The sequence below is a fragment of the Anolis sagrei genome, chromosome 2, assembly GCF_037176765.1.
Source record: "Anolis sagrei isolate rAnoSag1 chromosome 2, rAnoSag1.mat, whole genome shotgun sequence".
Lineage (NCBI taxonomy): Eukaryota > Metazoa > Chordata > Lepidosauria > Squamata > Dactyloidae > Anolis > Anolis sagrei.
The window spans coordinates 13502999-13520434 of record NC_090022.1 but is presented as its reverse complement, the minus strand read 5'-3'; the positions used below and the strand labels follow the sequence as shown (position 1 = coordinate 13520434).

The following is a 17436-nucleotide window of genomic DNA, read 5'->3' as shown; positions in this document are numbered from 1 at the left end:
GGCCACAGCAACGCTTGGCAGGGGATGGCTAGTGTGTGTGTGTGTGTGTGTATATATATATATAACACATAATATTTTAACTTGTAAATAGGTAAATTGTGTTGTTTTTTTACCTCTGATATGAATGTTGTTGTTTCAAATTCCAGTTGTTTTGAACACGTCGTTATCCATCTTGAGGTCCATGTTTTGGGAGAAAGGATATATACAACTTCTATCTAGCAATATACACATACATATACAACTATTGCTATTCTTGCACTATATAACACGATTTTTGTTCCTCGTGGACAACAAGTTAAACATGAGCCAACAATATCATGTGGCAGCTAAAAGAGCCAATGGGATTTTGACCTGCATCAATAGGAGTCTAGTGTCTAGATCCAGGGAAGTCATGCTCCCCCTCTATTCTAGCTTGGTCAGACCACACCTGGAATCTATTATAAAAACATGTGGAAAGTTTATTAAACTACAAAAACTTAGTTTCATTGGGACCCCCTGCTATAACACATTTTTCACTAGTTTTTCAATTAATATTTCATTGAGTCTCAATCAATTCAACCTGGTTAGTGGCAGCCACAAAAACAAAGTTTCTGGAGTAAAACAACTACTTTCAAAGTAAGTACCACACAATTAAACAGGAAATAATACTTTCAAAACAGAAGCAGATTTTTTTTTTCAAATTTTGTTACATAGTGTTGCAATAATAATAATAATAACAACAACAATAATCTTATTTATATCCCGCCCCATCTCCCAGAAAGGGTCTCGGAGCGGCTTACAACCATGAAATAAAACATTGGCTTGCTGTGAGTTTTCCGGGCTGTGTGGCCATGTTCCAGAAGCATTATCTCCTGATGTTTCGCCCACATCTGTGGCAGGCAACCTCAGAAGTTGTGAGGTCTGTGAATTTATTAAATATTTTATTGGCAGATCCGTATACTGGTTTTCCTCCTTCCTGCCCCCTTCTCCCTGAACTGAGGAGACTGGGACCATATCACAGCAATCAATTTGACCAATAGGGTATGTTCTTTTATCTTTTCTCCTTACAATATCTGGCTCCTTGTGGGGATAGTGTCTCCAAATCCTATCCAAATGCAGGTTCGAATCTCTCTTCTCTTCATTCTTAGGAAGGGATGTTCAATCCAGATATTTTAGAATTAAAGGGAGAGGGAACTTCCTGCCGCTTTCCCCATGTCTAGGAGGGGCTTTTTCCTCTCATCTCTATGATATGTCTCTTGCTCTGATTTTATTTTATTTTCATTTGGGTTTTTTTTCCTATTTACAATTTTAGATAAAAAATTCTAATAAAACTCAGAAAAAAAAGAAGAAGTTGTGAGGTCTGTTGGAAACTAGGCAAGTGAGGTTTATATATCTGTGGAATGTCCAGGGTGAGAGAAATAACTCTTGTCTGTTTGAGGCAAGTGTGATTGTTGCAGTTGGCCAGCTTGATTAGCATTGAATGGCTTTGCAGCTTCAAAGCCAGGCTATTTCCTGCCTGCCTAGTCAAGGTGGCCAATTGCAACATTCACCATATACCCATGGCTCCACTTATGATTCTTCTGTCTCCCTCTACAGGCAGAACGGTGGCATTACAGTCCTAATCCAAACCATCCCTTTCCATTGAAAGTGAAAAGGCAGCTGTGAAGTTTGCTCAGGTGAGAGAGCAGTTGCATGAAGGGAATGTGGCAAAGGAGGGAGCAGAGTGAACATTTTCCCTTTGGCTTTTGGGGAATGAGGCAAAAGTTTTGCAGCTGTGAAGCCCTTTCTTGAAGCAAAAGCTTCTCATGGAACCTCAAGAAATGTTTATATATTACTAGTTTCCTGGTTGATCTATGAATTTGTTATGCAGCCTTGCACTTTATCCCTGTAGCCTTGTCCCATGGTTACAGCTCTGTACTTTTCCCATTCCTTGACCCTATTGTTTACATCCTGGCCATGTTTACATTAGCTATCGCCACTAGGGATGTTTTATTCTGTTTTATTTGCACTGTTTTATTCTGAGTTTTATCTTGTTGTTACATGCTTATATGTTTTATTTAGTTGTATTTTATATTGTGTTTTATGTCATGTGTTGTTTTAGGCTATATGATTTTGATAATAATGTTTTAACTTTTTAATATATTGTTTTATTTATCGTTTAAATTGCTGTTATATCTGTCATATTTGTTGCGGCATCGAATTGCGAATTGTTGCCTGTGTAAACTGCTCTGAGTCCCCTCCCTCCAGGGGGGGGGGGGGGTTGAGAAGGGTAGGGTAGAAATGTTGGGAATAAATTAAGAAAATAAAAAATAGCCACCTTGTGCCTTATGTAAGCTGTTCTGAGTCCCTTTGGGAAGATGGTGGCAGGATACAAGAATAAAGTTATTGTTATCATTATATTATCTATATAAATAAACATGTCATGTTCGTTTGTGGGATTAACATAACTCAAAAACCACTGGACGAATTGACACCAAATTTGGACACAATACACCTATCAGTCCAATGAGTGACCATCACTTATAAAAACACTGAAAAACACAACAGAAGAGACTTAAAAAGCCAAGAAACAAAAATTACATTACAATGCATGCGCAAAACCACATGTATATATACATCCAGTCCAACCCCCTTCTGCCATGCAGGAAAAGCCCGATCAAAGCACCCTCTGAGCAGTTGGAGGGAAATAGGGTTTTCGAAGGAAAGGAACCCGGGGGGGGGGGGGGGGGGGTCCTGGGCAGCAAGGGAGGTGGGGAAAAGGGTCTGTGCCAACGTTGCTGCTGTTTTTGGCAGCTCAAAACTTTAATTTCCCTGACTTTCTCATGAGGAGGTGGCAGGAAGTCTCTTAGTGCCACAGAGATGTGGGAAAACAGCAATTGTTTTTGTGTTGTCAAAGGCTTTCATGACCAGAATAACTGGGTTGCTGTGAGTTTTCTGGACTGTATGGCCATGTTCCAGAAGCATTCTCTCCTGATGTTTCATCACATCTGTGGCAGGCATCCTCATAACCTCGCTGTTGCCCGTTTTTGGTCTAAAATAATTTAACTGATTGTGTTCACTCTATTTTATCAGTTTTATACTTGTTTATTTATGCAATGCTTTTGACACAAAATAAAGAAATAGATAGAAAACAAATATTATTATTGTTATTCTTTTCAGGAGTCTTTGAAGAGGTGGCTGTGTATTTCACCCAGGAAAATTGGAATCCCCTGGACCATAGCCAAAGGGCTTTCCATAAGGAGTCGTGATGGAAAACTGTGATAATATGACCTCTCTGGGTGAGAACATTCTTCCCTTGATCAATAGGGATCTGGGGGTACATCTGCATTGTAGAATTAATGCAGCTTGTCACCACTTCAGTCCTAGTCTTATTCAGCAGTTCTTAACCTTTTCTTCACCATGGACACCCTTTTAAATATGCCTTTGGACTACAAAGGCTTTACTCAAGGTTTAAAACTCAAATGTGCATTTCAGGTTGTTCATCAGGGGCTTCAGATTCAGAGAGAAGGGAGGAATAAGCAAATGTACTCAGTCCTGGGATAATATTTTTATTAGATTGATTTAGTACTAATTTAAAATAATAATAAGTTCATAGTATTTCTTTGTGGATCCTTGTCTGGACATGGTGGGTGCCCGGGAGTCCATGGACCACAGATTAAGAGCCGCTGGCATAAATAATTAAACAACAGGGTGAATTTGGAGAGAAGGGAAAAATAAGTACCACTTACAGTTAGTAAGTTAGCACTGCACTGTAGCAAGAATGCTCTGGAGAGGAGTGACTAGGACTAGGCCTTGGTCATTTTCACACTACATAATTATAATGTTGTGATTCCACTTTAACCACCTTGACTTTATCTTGTGGAATTCTTGGAACTGTAGTTTGGAAAAACACCAGAGATCCCTAGCCTCATCTTAATCTTCTATTCTCCAAAGTAAACATCCCCAACTCCCCAAGTCTGGGTCATCAGTTGGGAGCCCCTCCCACCAGCAACAATATAGTTTTTGGGAGAAATAAGCAAATGTACACAGTCCTGGGGTAATATTTTTATTGGATTGATTTAGTACTAATTTAAAATAATAAGTTCATAGTATTTCTTTGCGGATCCTTGTCTGGACATATTATATAGTAATATATAATATTAATATTGTGCTAATAATATATTGTATATACATATAATATTGATAATAGTATTATAATATAATACAATATAATACTAATAATAACACAATATAGTAATTGTATATTATATATGACATATAATATTACTAATAATAGTGTAGTATAGTGGTATAGTACAATATAGTAATATATAGTATTAATATTGTGCTAATAATATATTGTATATACACATAATATTGATCATAGAATTGTAATACAATATAATACTAATAATAACACGTTATAGTAATTGTATATTATATATGACATATAATATTACTAATAATAGTGCAGTATAGTGGTATAGTACAATATAGTAATATATAATATTAATATTGTGCTAATAATATACTGTATATACATATAATATTGATAATAGTATTGTAATACAATATACTAATAATAACATGATATAGTAATTTTATATTATATATTACATATAATATTACTAATAATAGTGCAGTATAGTGGTAGAGTACAATATAGTAATATATAATAGTAATATTATATTATACTAATAATTATAATATATTGTATGTACATATAATATTGATCATAGTATTGTAATACAATATAATAGTAATAATATTGCAGTATAGGGGTATAGTAAAATATAATAATATATAATGTTAATATTGTGCTATGCTAATAATATTATATATTGTAAATACGTATAACTTGTAAGCTGCTTTGAATCCCCTTGGGGTGAGAAGGGTGGGATATAAATGTCATAAATAAATAAATAAGCCACTCCTTGTGGAGATTCATGGTTTCCAGACCTTTGGTCATTTTGATCGCCCTTCTCTGGACACTTTCCAGCTTGTCCAAACCCTTGAATGGGGGTGCCCAGAACTGGACACAGGGTTATTCCAAGTGAGTTCTGATCAAAACGTAATAGAGTGGGACCGTGGCTTCCCTTGCTCTGCTCCCCATCTCGTTATCCTAGTCATAGAGATATACCTTTTCCTGATATCATAATGATTACTATGCAGTACTTTCCCTGTCCCTGCCAATCTGTATTTGCATTTTCACTATATAGTCGAGTATAAGCTGACCTGAATATAAGCCGAGGCACCTAATTTTACCACAAAAAACTGGGAAAACATATTGGCTCGAGTATAAGATGAGGGTGGGAAATGCAGCAGCTACTGGTAAATTTCAAAATAAAAATAGATACCAATAAAATTACATTGAGGCATCTGTAGGTTAAATGTTTTTGAATATTTGCATAAAATTGCAATTTAAGATAAGACTGCCCAGCTCTGATTAAACCATTATTCTAACCTTCTTCAATGTAAATGTGCTAATGTAGCCTTCTAATAATAATAGAGTAAAATAATAAATGCCATTATAACAATAATAAATAGAGTAATTAATGGAAATGTAATAATAGCAATAATAAAGTAAAATAATAAATTTAATAACAGAATAAAATAAAAAATATAATAACATTAATAAAGAAATATAATAACAATATTAACAATGAATAGAGTAAAATAATAAATTAATAAAATAAAAATAAATGTAATAAAAATAATAGAGTAAAATAATATTATAATAATAAATACAGTAAGATAAAAACAACAACAACAACAGATAAAATAATAAATAACCTTGACTCAAATATAAACCGAGGGGGGCTTTTTCAGCCTTAAAAAGGGGCTGAAAAACTCTGCTTATACTTGATTATATACGGTATATCTTTTCTAAGAATGTTATATTTCCTCTAGGCAATGAAATATGTTTCCACTGGAAATTCCTTTAAAGTTGTCATGACCTAGGAGAGTAGAGGGATGAGAAATAGAGGATATCTTCCACTGAGATCCACCAGTGTCTCAACAAATCTTCCTGGATGGGATCATTGGGTTGCATCTGGCAAAGGGAAACATAGCCAGACGCTTCTCTGATCTCTTCCATGAGCAACAGATTAGCCATTCTGGGAAGGGCTACCACAGTGCAACCAAGAGTCCTGGAGCTTTAGACTTTGCAAAATGAGGAAGAAAGGAGATACCAAACTCCTCAATGTCCAAGGGAGTTGAGGGAGACATACTGTACGTAAGTGCAATGTGGACTTACAGTTATGTATGTAATAGAATGCCAGCCAAAGACAATTTTCTATTTCTCTGCAGGTGGAAATTGTTAGCACTGGCCTGGCACAAGCAGTCCCCAAGTTACGAACATCCGACTTGCGTACGACGCGTACTTACGAACAGGCACCAGACCACAGCCAAAGCATACCGCGCAGCATTCCAGTAGTTGTAACGCTGCTGCGCTTCTTGTTTACACCCTGCAACAATGCCTCCGAAATACAAATCTGGTGCGAGTGCTGGTCCTACAGCCAAGAAAAGAAAAACCATCACCATGGGACATAAAGTAGAAATCATAAAGCGATCGGAGAGAGGCGAGACGCCCTCGTCCATTGGCAGAGCATTTGGTTACAGTCGTTCGACGATCGCAACCATTTTAAAAGACAAGGCTAGAATAATGGAGCATGTGAAAAGCCACGCCCCAATGAATGCAACAATTATTACCAAGCAGCGCAGCGGTTTAATTATCGAGATGGAACGGCTGTTGACAGTTTGGATTGAAGTCCAAAATCAGCGCAATCTGCCTATCAGTCTTCCTTTAGTGCAAGAAAAAGCTCGAAGCCTTTTCAATGAGTTGAAAGCTGCCCGGACAGCGTGCGTAGGCAACTGCAATGAAGAATTTGTCGCAAGCAGGGGTTGGTTCAGTCGCTTTAAAGAAAGAGCAAATTTGCGTAATATTAAAGTTCACGGTGAAGCGAGTGTCGACGTAAGCGCCGCAAATGGTTTCCCCAAGATATTGAAAGATATGATTGATGACGGAGGTTATTTGCCAGACCAAATTTTTAATGTGGCCGAAACTAGCTTGTTGTGGAAAAAAATGCTGGAGAGGATCTACATTTTGAAAGAGGAAAACAGCCCGCCGGGTTATCAGGCCTCAAAGGACAGGCTGACTCTATTACTCGGGAGTAATGCATCTGGAGATTTGAAGCTCAAGCCTTTGGTCGTGCATCACTCCCTCAATCCGAGGGCACTGCATAATGTCACGAAGACATCTCTTCCTGTTATTTGGAGGGCGAATCCAAAGGCGTGGGTTACAGCGGCGGTCTTTCAGGAATGGTTTTTGGAGCATTTTGTCCCCGCTGTCGAACTTTATTGCTTGGGCAAAAGCATTCCTTTCAGAATCCTCCTTCTCCTTGACCATCACTCCCCGGGACATCGAAACATTTCGGGCGACATTCATCCCAATGTCAAGGTGGCATTTCTACCCCCCAACACCACCTCACTCCTTCAGCCCATGGATCAAGGTGTCATTGCCTCTTTTAAGGCCCATTATTTACGGAGGGCCTTCTCACAGGCTGTCAGAGCTGCCCAAAAGGGTGAGATGACTTTGCAGGAGTTGTGGAAGAACTATAGCATTCACGACGCCATCAAAAACATTGCTGGGGCTTGGGAGGAAGTGAAAGATACAAACATGAAAGGAGCTTGGGAGAAATTGTGCCCGCAATTCACACAAGGGTTTCTTGAGCGTATAGATGACGAAATTGCCGAAACCAGGCGAGCTGTGGTCGCTATTGGTAATGAACTGCAACTGGGCATCAGCGAAGATGATATCATAGAGTTACTCGAGTCCCCGGGCAAAGAACTAGCCAACGAAGAAGCCTTTACGGACCTAGAGCAGCAGATGATACCGTTTAAGGAAGAAACCCCGGAGTTAGAAATGGCAACATTGAAAAAGTTTTCTACCAAAAAGTTAGCTGATGCTTTTTGTCTCATCGAAGCGGGAATGGCAAAGCTAGAGGAGCAAGATCCTGATGCAGCGAGGTTCGCCAAAGCTTACTGTGCAGTTACAGACAGTCTGAGATGCTACAGGGCTATTTACGCCGAGAAAAAGAAAAGCTGTGTGCAAGCCCTCTTTGAGGCCTCCTGCAATAAACAGACCCCAGCAGCAGAATCAGACTCTGACTCTGTAATATGAGTCTCACCCCTACCAAGATAGCTTAAGGTTGTACTCTACCATATTTGAAAATGTCTAAGCATTTACATGCACAGGTAAAAATAAATAATATGTTAAGGCAAACATCTGTCCAAGTTGTATTTAAAGTAGAACTTTATGCAAACTTTATGGGTTCTTTATGGTTAGTATGGTGTGTAGTTAGAACAGTGGTTCCCAACCTGTGGTTCGTGGACCACCAGGGGCTGCAAGAACTAAAATATGCACCACAGCCATACTGTTACAACACCATTGCAACGAGAGTGACTGGTCTTGCAAAACCCTCTTATAGTACTAAGGCTTATTAAATATGGGTTGTTGTGAGTTTCTGGGCTTTTGTGTGTGTGTGTCAGGAGCAACCTGAGAAACTGCAAGTCGCTTCTGGTGTGAGAGAATTGGCCGTCTGCAAGGACGTTGCCCAGGGGATGCCCGGATGATTTTGATGTTTTATTATCTTTGTGGGAGGCTTCTCTCATGTCCCCGCATGAGGAGCTGGAGCTGATAGAGGGAGCTCATCCACCTCTCCCCGGATTCGAACCTTCAGTCCTGCCGGCACAAGGGTTTAACCCACTGCGCCACCGGGGGCTCTGGTGTAAGTTTCCAGGCTGTATTGCAGTGTTCCAGAAGCATTCTCTTCTGATATTTTGCCTGCATCTATGACAGGCACCCTCAGAGGTTGTGAAGTCTCTTGGAAACTATGAAAATGGGTTTTATATATCTGTGGAATGTCCAGGGTGGGAGAAAGAACTCTTGTTTGCTTGAGGTAGGTGTGAATGTTGCTATTGACCACCTTGATTAGCATTTAATGGCCCAGCAGTTTCAAGGTCTGGCTTCTTACTGCCTGGGGGAATCCTTTGTTGGGAGGTAATTAGCTGCCCTTATTATTTTTGTCTGGAAATCCCCTGCTTTTTGAGTGTTGCTCTTTATTTACTGTTCCTGATTTTAGAGTATACTGGTATTCATATTTCGTTCATTTTCATGGTTTCCTCCTTTCTGTTGAAATTGTACACATGCTTGTGGATTTCAATGGCTTCTCTCTATAATAAGATGGTCTGGCTTCTTACTCCTTTGTTGGGAGATGATTAGCTGGCCCTGATTGTTTGTCTGGAATTCCCCTGTTTTTGAGTGTTCTTTATTTACTGTTATGATTTTTAATTATATATGGTTTTCTGTGGGCGAGCAGTTGGCGACTACTGGATGGCATATGTTCTGTATCAGAAACTAGAGCTGATGTGGTCTATCCAATGCTAGTTTCTGAATCAGCACCCCGAATAACCAAACCAAATGTAAAGTTGACCAAAAACTGATTTGTAACACTTTTGATAGTAATGTTGGAGAGTGGTCTCTGGTCTAAGTGGTCCCTGGTCAAAAAAAAGGTTGGGAATCACTGGGTTAGAGCCACTGTGCGGGTTTTCTTGCTGTTTGTATCCTCATTAGAAAGACTCAATCTCACCTCCTGTCCCCGAGACAACAGGAAGGGAATTGCACTCCTGTAAGAGTTATCATGAGGGAAAGGTGTCTCCACTGAAGCTTCATCACCATTCCTTGTTTCCGCAACAACCTGACATATTCAAAATCCAACAGAAAACTGAGGTGGACTGTTTTGAACAGGGGCAAAGACAGCAAAACAAATGTTATAGAGATGTTTACCCTTCCTTGAGCCTCCCAAAACTTTAAAAAATGGTGCTGGTGTTACACTTAAGAAATGTATCTGTTCTGACTTCTGTACAAGTTCAACTTAAGAACAAACCTACAGACCTTGTTCGTAACCTGGAGACTGCCTGTACTGTGTCAAGTGCCAACTTTAACTCTGAGAAAGGGTTTACTGAAAAGAGCATCATCCTTTCTTTTTATTTATAATGGGCTATTTTTTACATGACTTGAGAAAGACTTTGTCCACATAGGTATCATTTCCTCTTTGTCATGAGCTTATTTCCTGATTTGTGTGAAGCCAGGAAATTAGACTATGCCTTAGACATGGCCTGTGTATATTTGAAATAAGAGAGAGGGTTTGGAAATGGGAGCAATGAAGGAGAGGGGTCAGGGTGAAGGATAGGAAGCGTGAGGGAAAGAAACTGTCAGTTGGAATTTTGTTTCATACCCCAATGTACGCTTTTTGAAATAAAGCCTTCCCACTTTGTTTATGAGGTAATTTCTTCACCAGAAAGCTACAGATCTGGACACTCTTAATTTCCCAGTTCCCAGTAGAGAGATTTGTCTGCCTCCAGAGAGAGAAGAAAAGGAGTCATTCCTTTTCAGTGAATTAAATTCTAGACTGGATTTATCGGATCATATATTTGCTTTCACCCTCATTCTTGTACGTTTTGGTCTCCCAACGAGTGGAATCAAAAGACCTTATTTAACATCCGGATGTTTTGTTTCTGCTCCTCCCTTGCAGGTGATGGCAAAGACAATGGGAATTCTGTGATGTCATCAAATGCAGGGAAGCATGGAGTGAGAAAACAGATCTTACAGACTGAAATGGGACCAAAGAGGTATAAAGGAAAAAAAGTACAGAAGAGGGGCAAATCCCCTGACTCGAAATGTATGGATGCCTATGAACTTGAGGTTCCGATTAATGACAAAAAGAGGAGGATTAGAAAGTGTCCAGTGTGTGGGAAAATATACAAATATCAAACGGCGTTAAGTAAACATGAAAAAATCCACACAGAGGAGACACTATATCAGTGCCTGGAGTGTGGAAAGAGCTTCAGTAACCGCGGAATTTTTAGAGTCCATCAAAGAACCCACACAGGGGAGAGACCTTATAAATGCACCGAATGTGGGAAGAGCTTCAATGAGAGCGGGAATCTTACTGTACATCAGAGGATCCATACAGGGGAGAAACCATACGAGTGCATGGAATGTGGAAAGGGCTTCTCTTCGAAAGGGTATCTTATTGCACATCAAAGGCTGCATACAGGGGAGAAACCATACCAATGCCCAGATTGTGGGAAAAGCTTCAGGATAAGTGGAAACCTTATTGTGCATCAAAGAACACACACAGGGGAGAAACCATATCAGTGCTATGGATGTGGAAAGAGCTTCATCAACAGCGGGAACCTGACTAAACATATCAGATTTCACACTGGCGAAAAGCCATATCAATGCATGCAGTGTGGAAAGAACTTCAGTGGAAGAGGCAACCTGACTTCGCATCAAAGAATCCACAATGGGGAGAAGCCATACAAATGTCTGGAATGTGGGAAGAGCTACATGGACAGCCAAAGCCTTACTATCCATCAGAGAATCCATACAGGAGAGAAACCATATAGGTGTATGATGTGCGGAAAGCGCTTTATTAGTAGCGGACACCTTAATGTACATAAAAGAACCCATACAGGGAAGAAACCGTATAAGTGTATCGAATGTGGGAAAGGCTTCAGTATGAGTGGAAACCTGAAAATACACAAAAGAATCCACAGCGGGCTGAGACCATATACATGTGCGGAGTGCGGGAAAACTTTCAGCCAGAGCGCACATCTACAATCGCACGAAAGAATCCACACCGGGGAGAAACCCTATAAATGTACATGGTGCGAAATGAGCTTCAGCGATAACGCGTGCCGCGTTAGACACGAAAGAAGTCACACCGGGGAGAAACCGTATCAGTGTACGCAGTGCGGAAAGTCCTTTGGCAGGACGGGAGTGCTGGCTTTACATTTGAAAACGCACACGGATGAAAAACCATACAAGTGCATGGAGTGCGGGAAAGACTTCAGAGACAAAGGAAGCCTTGGAGTCCATCAAAGAACCCACACAGGGGAGAAGCCCTACAAGTGCATGGAGTGTGGAAAGAGCTTTAGTCGGAGCGAACACCTCATTGTTCATGTGAGAATTCATACCGGGGAGAAACCATATAAATGCACAGAGTGTGGAAAGAGCTTCACCATCAGTGGAAACCTTAAGAAGCATCAAAAAATGCACATAAAGGGAATGTCCACTAAATGTCTGGAGTGTGGGAAATGTTTCGGTACAAATAAGAGTCTTGCTTTACATCGAAGAATGCACGCAGGCAGAAATCGAGTAAATTCCGATACTATGGGAAATCCTTCCATAGTCTCTGAAGGGATCCTCTCACCTCTGCAGGAGTCTACCGGACACCATGCAGCTGTGGACAAGTCTACATAGGGACCACCAAATGCATTGCCCAGACCAAAGAACATGAAAGGTACTCCAGACTTAATCCAGCCAGAAAATCAGCATTAACAGAGCACCTGATGAACCAACCTGGGCACAGCATATTATTTGAGAACACAGAAATGCTGAACCACTCTAACAACCACCATATCAGGCTACACAGAGACGCCACTGAAATCCACAAGCATGTGGACAATTTCAACACAAAGGAACAAACCATGAAAATGAACAAAATCTGACTACTAGTATTTAAAAAACTCTAAAATTATAACAGGAAATAAAGAACAAAACTAAAGCGCAGGGGAACTCCAGACAAGAAACAATCAGGGACAGCTAATCACCTTTCCACAAAGAATTCCCCCAGGCACTAACAAGGCAGACCTAAAAACTGTCAGGACATCAAATGCTAATCAAGGTGGCCAATTGAAACATCCACACCAATCTGCAACAGACAAGAGTTCTTTCTCCCACCCTGGACTTTCCACAAATATATAAACCCAATTTTCCTACTTTCCAACAGACCTCACAACCTCTGAGGATGCCTTCCGTGGATGCGGGCGAAACGTCAGGAGAGAATGCTTCTAGAACATGACCATACAACCCAAAAAACCTACAACAACCCAGTGATTCCGGCCATGAAAGCCTTTGACAAGACATTCTTCCATGTAAAATTGGCTTCATATCAAAAGAAGCCATACTGCGGAGAAGCCCAATAAATACATAGGCAGTTGAAAGAGTTATTGAGATGCTGAAAAATCCTACATCAAATTGGAGAACCCACATAAGGAAAAAAGGTTATGAGATCTGCATGGCAGGGGGCTGGAATAGATGGCCCATCTCTTCCAACTCTTTTGATTCTATGAAATCTGGAAATGATTCATTGGGAATCCAAGCTTTCCTTCATTCCACTTTCAGGATAAACCAAAGTAATATGTCCACTATTAATGTAGCTCCTGTTAATAACAAGAGTTCACGTAAGCTGTATGAGGAGTGACTTAAAGAGCTGGGCATGTTTAGCCTGCAGAAGAGAAGACTGAGGAGTCATGATGGCCTTGTATAAATATGTGAGGGGAAGTCATCGGGAGGCGGGACCAAGCTTGTTTTCTGCTGCCCTGGAGACTAGGATGCAAAGAAATGGCTTCAAACTACAGGAAAGGAGATTCCACCTGAACAATAGGAAGAACTTTCTGACTGTGAGAGCCGTTCAGCAGTGGAACTCTCTGCCCTGAAGTGTAGTGGAGGCTCCTTCTATGGAGACTTTTAAACAGAGGTTGGGTGGCCACCTGTTGGAAGTGCTTTGAACGCGATTTTCCTGCTTCTTGGCAGAATGGGGTTGGACTGGATGGCCCACAAGATCTCTTCCAACTCTGTGATTCTATAAGAATATGTCCTGAACATTATACAGGCAGTCTCCAAGTTATGAACAAGATAGATTCTGTTGGTTTGTATAATTTGTTTATGTCAAAACAGGTACATTTTAAGTGCAACTCCAGCCATCCTCACACAAATATAGTGTTCCCTCACTTATCGCAGGTGATATGTTCCAGGACCACCCGCAAAAAGTGACAATCCACCAAGTAGGTATGCTATATATGTATATCACATTCCAAGGGTGAGGCAGAAGTGATTTAAAGGCACAGTGCACTTTTTTTTTTTGCTAGCTATCTTGGCTTTGCTTTGCAATCTCTCTTGATTGGCTGCCTCCCTCCCAATTGGTAGGGTGAAACCCCCTTCCACACTCAATTGTTGCAAGGAGGTGGGATTAGAACGCTGCTCTAGGCAACGGCAACCATTCATAAACTGGGAGGCAAAAACCCGTGAAAAAGCAAGTCCGCAAAAAGCAAACCACGAAGTAGCAAGGGAGCACTGTGTGTGTGCGTGTGTGTGTGTATTAGCCGTCCCCTGCTATGCATTGCTGTGGCTCAGTCTGGTGATCTGGAAAATAATGTGAAAGTGTTGGTTTCTAATATATGTAATTTCTTTCTGCTTGTGGGTAAACAGTATTTCTTGCAGTTTCTGTTGTTCGTGGGGTTCAGAATGCTCTTTGATTGTAAGTGAACTGTAAATCCCAGCAACTACAACTCCCAAATATTAAGATCTATTTCCCCCAAACTCCATTTGTGTGCATATTTGGGCATATGGAATATTCGTGCCAAGTTTGGTCCAGATCCATCATTGTTTGAGTCCTCAGTGCTCTCTGGATGGAGGTGAACTGCAACTCCCAAACTCAAGGTAAATGCCCACCAAACCCTTCTAGTGTTTTCTGTTTGTCATGAGAGTTTTGTGTGCCACGTTTGGTCCAATTCCATCACTGGTGGAGTTCAGAATGCTCTTTGATTGTAGGTGAACTATAAATCCCAGCAACTACAACTCCCAAATGACAAAATCAATTTTTGAGTGATTGTCACTCGTTGGCCTGATAGGTGTCTTGTGTCCAAATTTGGCCGCAATTTGTCCAGTGGTTTTTGAGTTATGTTAATCCCACAAACGAACATTACATTATTATTTATATAGATATACACTCTGTTTCCCCGAAAAGAAGACACCCCCTGAAAATAAGACCTAGTAGAGGTTTTGCTAAATTACGGAATATAAGGCCTTCCCTGAAAGTACGAGCTAGCAAAGTTTTTGTTTACTCTCCCTGGTCACCGGAAGCTACAATATCATCCCTGCTGTACAAGTGGTCCAAGAACTGGTGTGGGAGATTGTCACAATTTCCAAACAATGTATGGGAGTCAGGCATTTTACAGCCCTTATTTGTTGCGGTCCTGTGTGTGAGTCAGGCAACCGGTGTGACCAGACTACTACTGTACAGAATATAATAAATGTTCTTTTTTTGTTGTTCAACAATAAATGTGAATTCTTCTTCATGGAAAAATAAGACATCCCCTGAAAATAAGACCTAGTGCATCTTTGGGAGCAAAAATTAAGGGCCTGAAGCCAGGAATTGTGGGAGTTGAAGTCCAAAACACCTGGAGGGCTGAAGTTTGCCCATACCTGGATTAGAATTTTGCACTGTGGGTTCTCCTACACCAGGCCTGCACAATACGTACTTGGTTCACCTACACCAGGCCTGCACAACACTAAGCTCATGGGCCAGATGTAGTGCACAAAGTGCTTCTGTACAGCCTACAGAAAGGACTGGGCTGCTCCTCGCAGGTCCCCCCTTTAGCTGTCTTCCTGGTCAGAGAAGTAGGAAAGAGAAGGAGGGAGGGGGAAAAGAAAGAAAAGAGGAAGAAATAAAGGTAGAGAGGAGGGAACTAAGGGAGGCAGGCAGAAACAAGGGAGGGAGAAAGAAAGGAGGGAGGAAGAAAAGGAAGAAATTAGGAAGAGGGAAATAAAAAGGAAGAAAGGAAAATGACGGAAGGAGAGAGGAAGAAATCAATCTTAAGTAGGAAAAAGAGGGAAATGAGAAAATGAAGAAAAGAAAGGGAAAGAGGAAGGAAGGAAGGAAAATGACAGGGAGGGAGATAGGAAAGATAAGTAAAGGGAGGGAGGGAGAAAAGGGGGAAAGGGAAGGTGGAAAGAATAGGAAAATGAGAGGGAGGGAGAAAGGTAGGAGGAAAAGGGAAGGAAGGAGGGAGAAACTGAAAAACAGGAAGGAAGGGAAGGATAAAAGGAAGGAAAGGATGAAAGCGAAAGTGGGAGGAAGAAAGGAAGGTAGGAAAAGGAGGGAAGGGGCAAGGAAAGATAAGTAGCAAAAAGGGATGGAGGGAGGGAGAAAAGGAAAAAAGGATCAAAGGGAAGGAGGAAGAAAGGAAGGTAGAAAAAATGAAATGAGGGAGAAAGAAAGGTAAGGAAGAAAAAGTGAAGGAAGGAGGGAGAAAATAAAATAAGAAAGAAAAAAGGGAAGGAGAAAATGAAGAAAAGGGGAAGAAAAAGGAAGGAAGATAGTAAAATTACAGGTAGGGAGAAAAAGGTAGAAAAGGGGGAAAGAAGGGAAGCAGAAGGGAGAAAAGAGGAAGAAACAAGGAGAAAGGAAGGTAAGAAATGACGGGGAGAAAGAAAGGTAAGTAGGTAAAATAGGGAGGGAGAAAAGAAAGGGGAAAGAGGTAGGAAAATGACGGAGGGAGAAGGAAAGGTAAGTAGGAAAATGAGGGAATGAAGGAGGGAGGGAGAAAAGGAAGGAAAGAAGAAAGGAAAGAAAGAATGAAAAAAAGGAGAAAAAGGAAGAGAAATGACAGGGAGAAAGAAAGGTAAGTGGGAAAAGGGAGGGAGGAAGAAAGAGGAAGGTAGGAAAATGACAGGGAGGGAGAAAGAAAGGTAAGTAGGAAAAAGAGGGAAGGAGGGAGGAAAAAAATGAAAGGAGGGAAGGAGAAAGGAAGGAAGGGAGGAAAATGAGGGAGCGAGAAAGAAAGGCCAGTAGGAAAAAGGGAGGGAGAAGAGAAAGAAAGAAGGAAGGTAGGAAAATGACGGAGCAAGAAAGAAAGGTAAGTAGGAAAAAGGGAGGGAGAAAAGAAAGAGAAGGAAGGAAGGAAGGAAAATGACATGGAGGGAGAAAGAAAAGTAGGAAAAAGGGAGGGAGAAAAGGAAGAAAAGAAAGAGAAAGAAGGAAAATGACATGGAGGAAGAAAAGAAAGAGAAAAGAAGGTGGGAAAATGACGGAGGGAGGAAGCAAGTTAAGGAGGAAAAAAGGAGGGAAGGAGAAAAGGAAAAGGGGAGGGAAGGAGAAAGAAAGCAAAGTAGAAAATGGCAGAGGGAGTAAGGTAAGTAGAAAAAAGAGGGAGAAAGGAAAGAGAAGGAGGTAAGGAGAAAGAAAGGAAGGTAGGAAAATGACAGGGAGGGAGGAAGAAAGAAAGGTAAGTAGGAAAAGTAGTCTGTTAGGAATTGTGGGAATTGAAGTCCAAAACACCTGGAGGGTCCCAAGTTGGCCCGTGCCTGATCTACACTGTAGAATTAACGCAGTTTGGCACCACTTTAACTGACCTGGCTCAGTGGGAGCCCTAGTTTGGTGAAGCATCTAATGAAAAACAAGCTGAGGATGCAGTCTCTGAGATTCCCAAGCCTAGTCCTCTTCCTGAGTCTCAATGTGGATTTTGTACAGCTGTGTGGAAGGGGACAAGGAGAGAGGATAGGGCTTCTCCTTCCAGAGGGTGGGGCGAGCCTCCCATAGTTTTGGAGGGAGAGAAAGGAGACCCTCT

General features: G+C 40.9%; 2 protein-coding genes across 2 annotated transcripts; both read left to right on the top strand.

Moving 5' to 3' along the window:
* The first annotated feature begins 3168 nt into the window (after positions 1–3168).
* Positions 3169–8242, top strand: LOC132766083 (tigger transposable element-derived protein 1-like). Its single transcript, XM_067465330.1, has 2 exons — positions 3169–3257; positions 6268–8242. Exon 2 carries the CDS (start codon positions 6434–6436, stop codon positions 8138–8140), a length of 1707 nt encoding a protein of 568 aa, XP_067321431.1. The 5' UTR covers positions 3169–3257; positions 6268–6433; the 3' UTR covers positions 8141–8242.
* On the top strand, positions 3173–13029 carry LOC137094688 (zinc finger protein 665-like). The gene is made up of 2 exons (XM_060760434.2): positions 3173–3257; positions 10554–13029. The coding sequence occupies exons 1-2, from the start codon at positions 3227–3229 to the stop codon at positions 12284–12286; spliced, it is 1764 nt and encodes a 587-aa protein (XP_060616417.2). The 5' UTR covers positions 3173–3226; the 3' UTR covers positions 12287–13029.
* The last annotated feature ends 4407 nt before the right edge of the window (positions 13030–17436 follow it).

Coding starts and splice junctions, on each gene's coding strand:
- LOC137094688 (XM_060760434.2), top strand. CDS start 3,227: ATGGAAAACTGTGATAATATGACCTCTCTGG. Junction 3,258..10,553: donor TGATAATATGACCTCTCTGG/GTGAGAACATTC, acceptor CCTCCCTTGCAG/GTGATGGCAAAGACAATGGG.
- LOC132766083 (XM_067465330.1), top strand. CDS start 6,434: ATGCCTCCGAAATACAAATCTGGTGCGAGTGCTGGTCCTACAGCCAAG.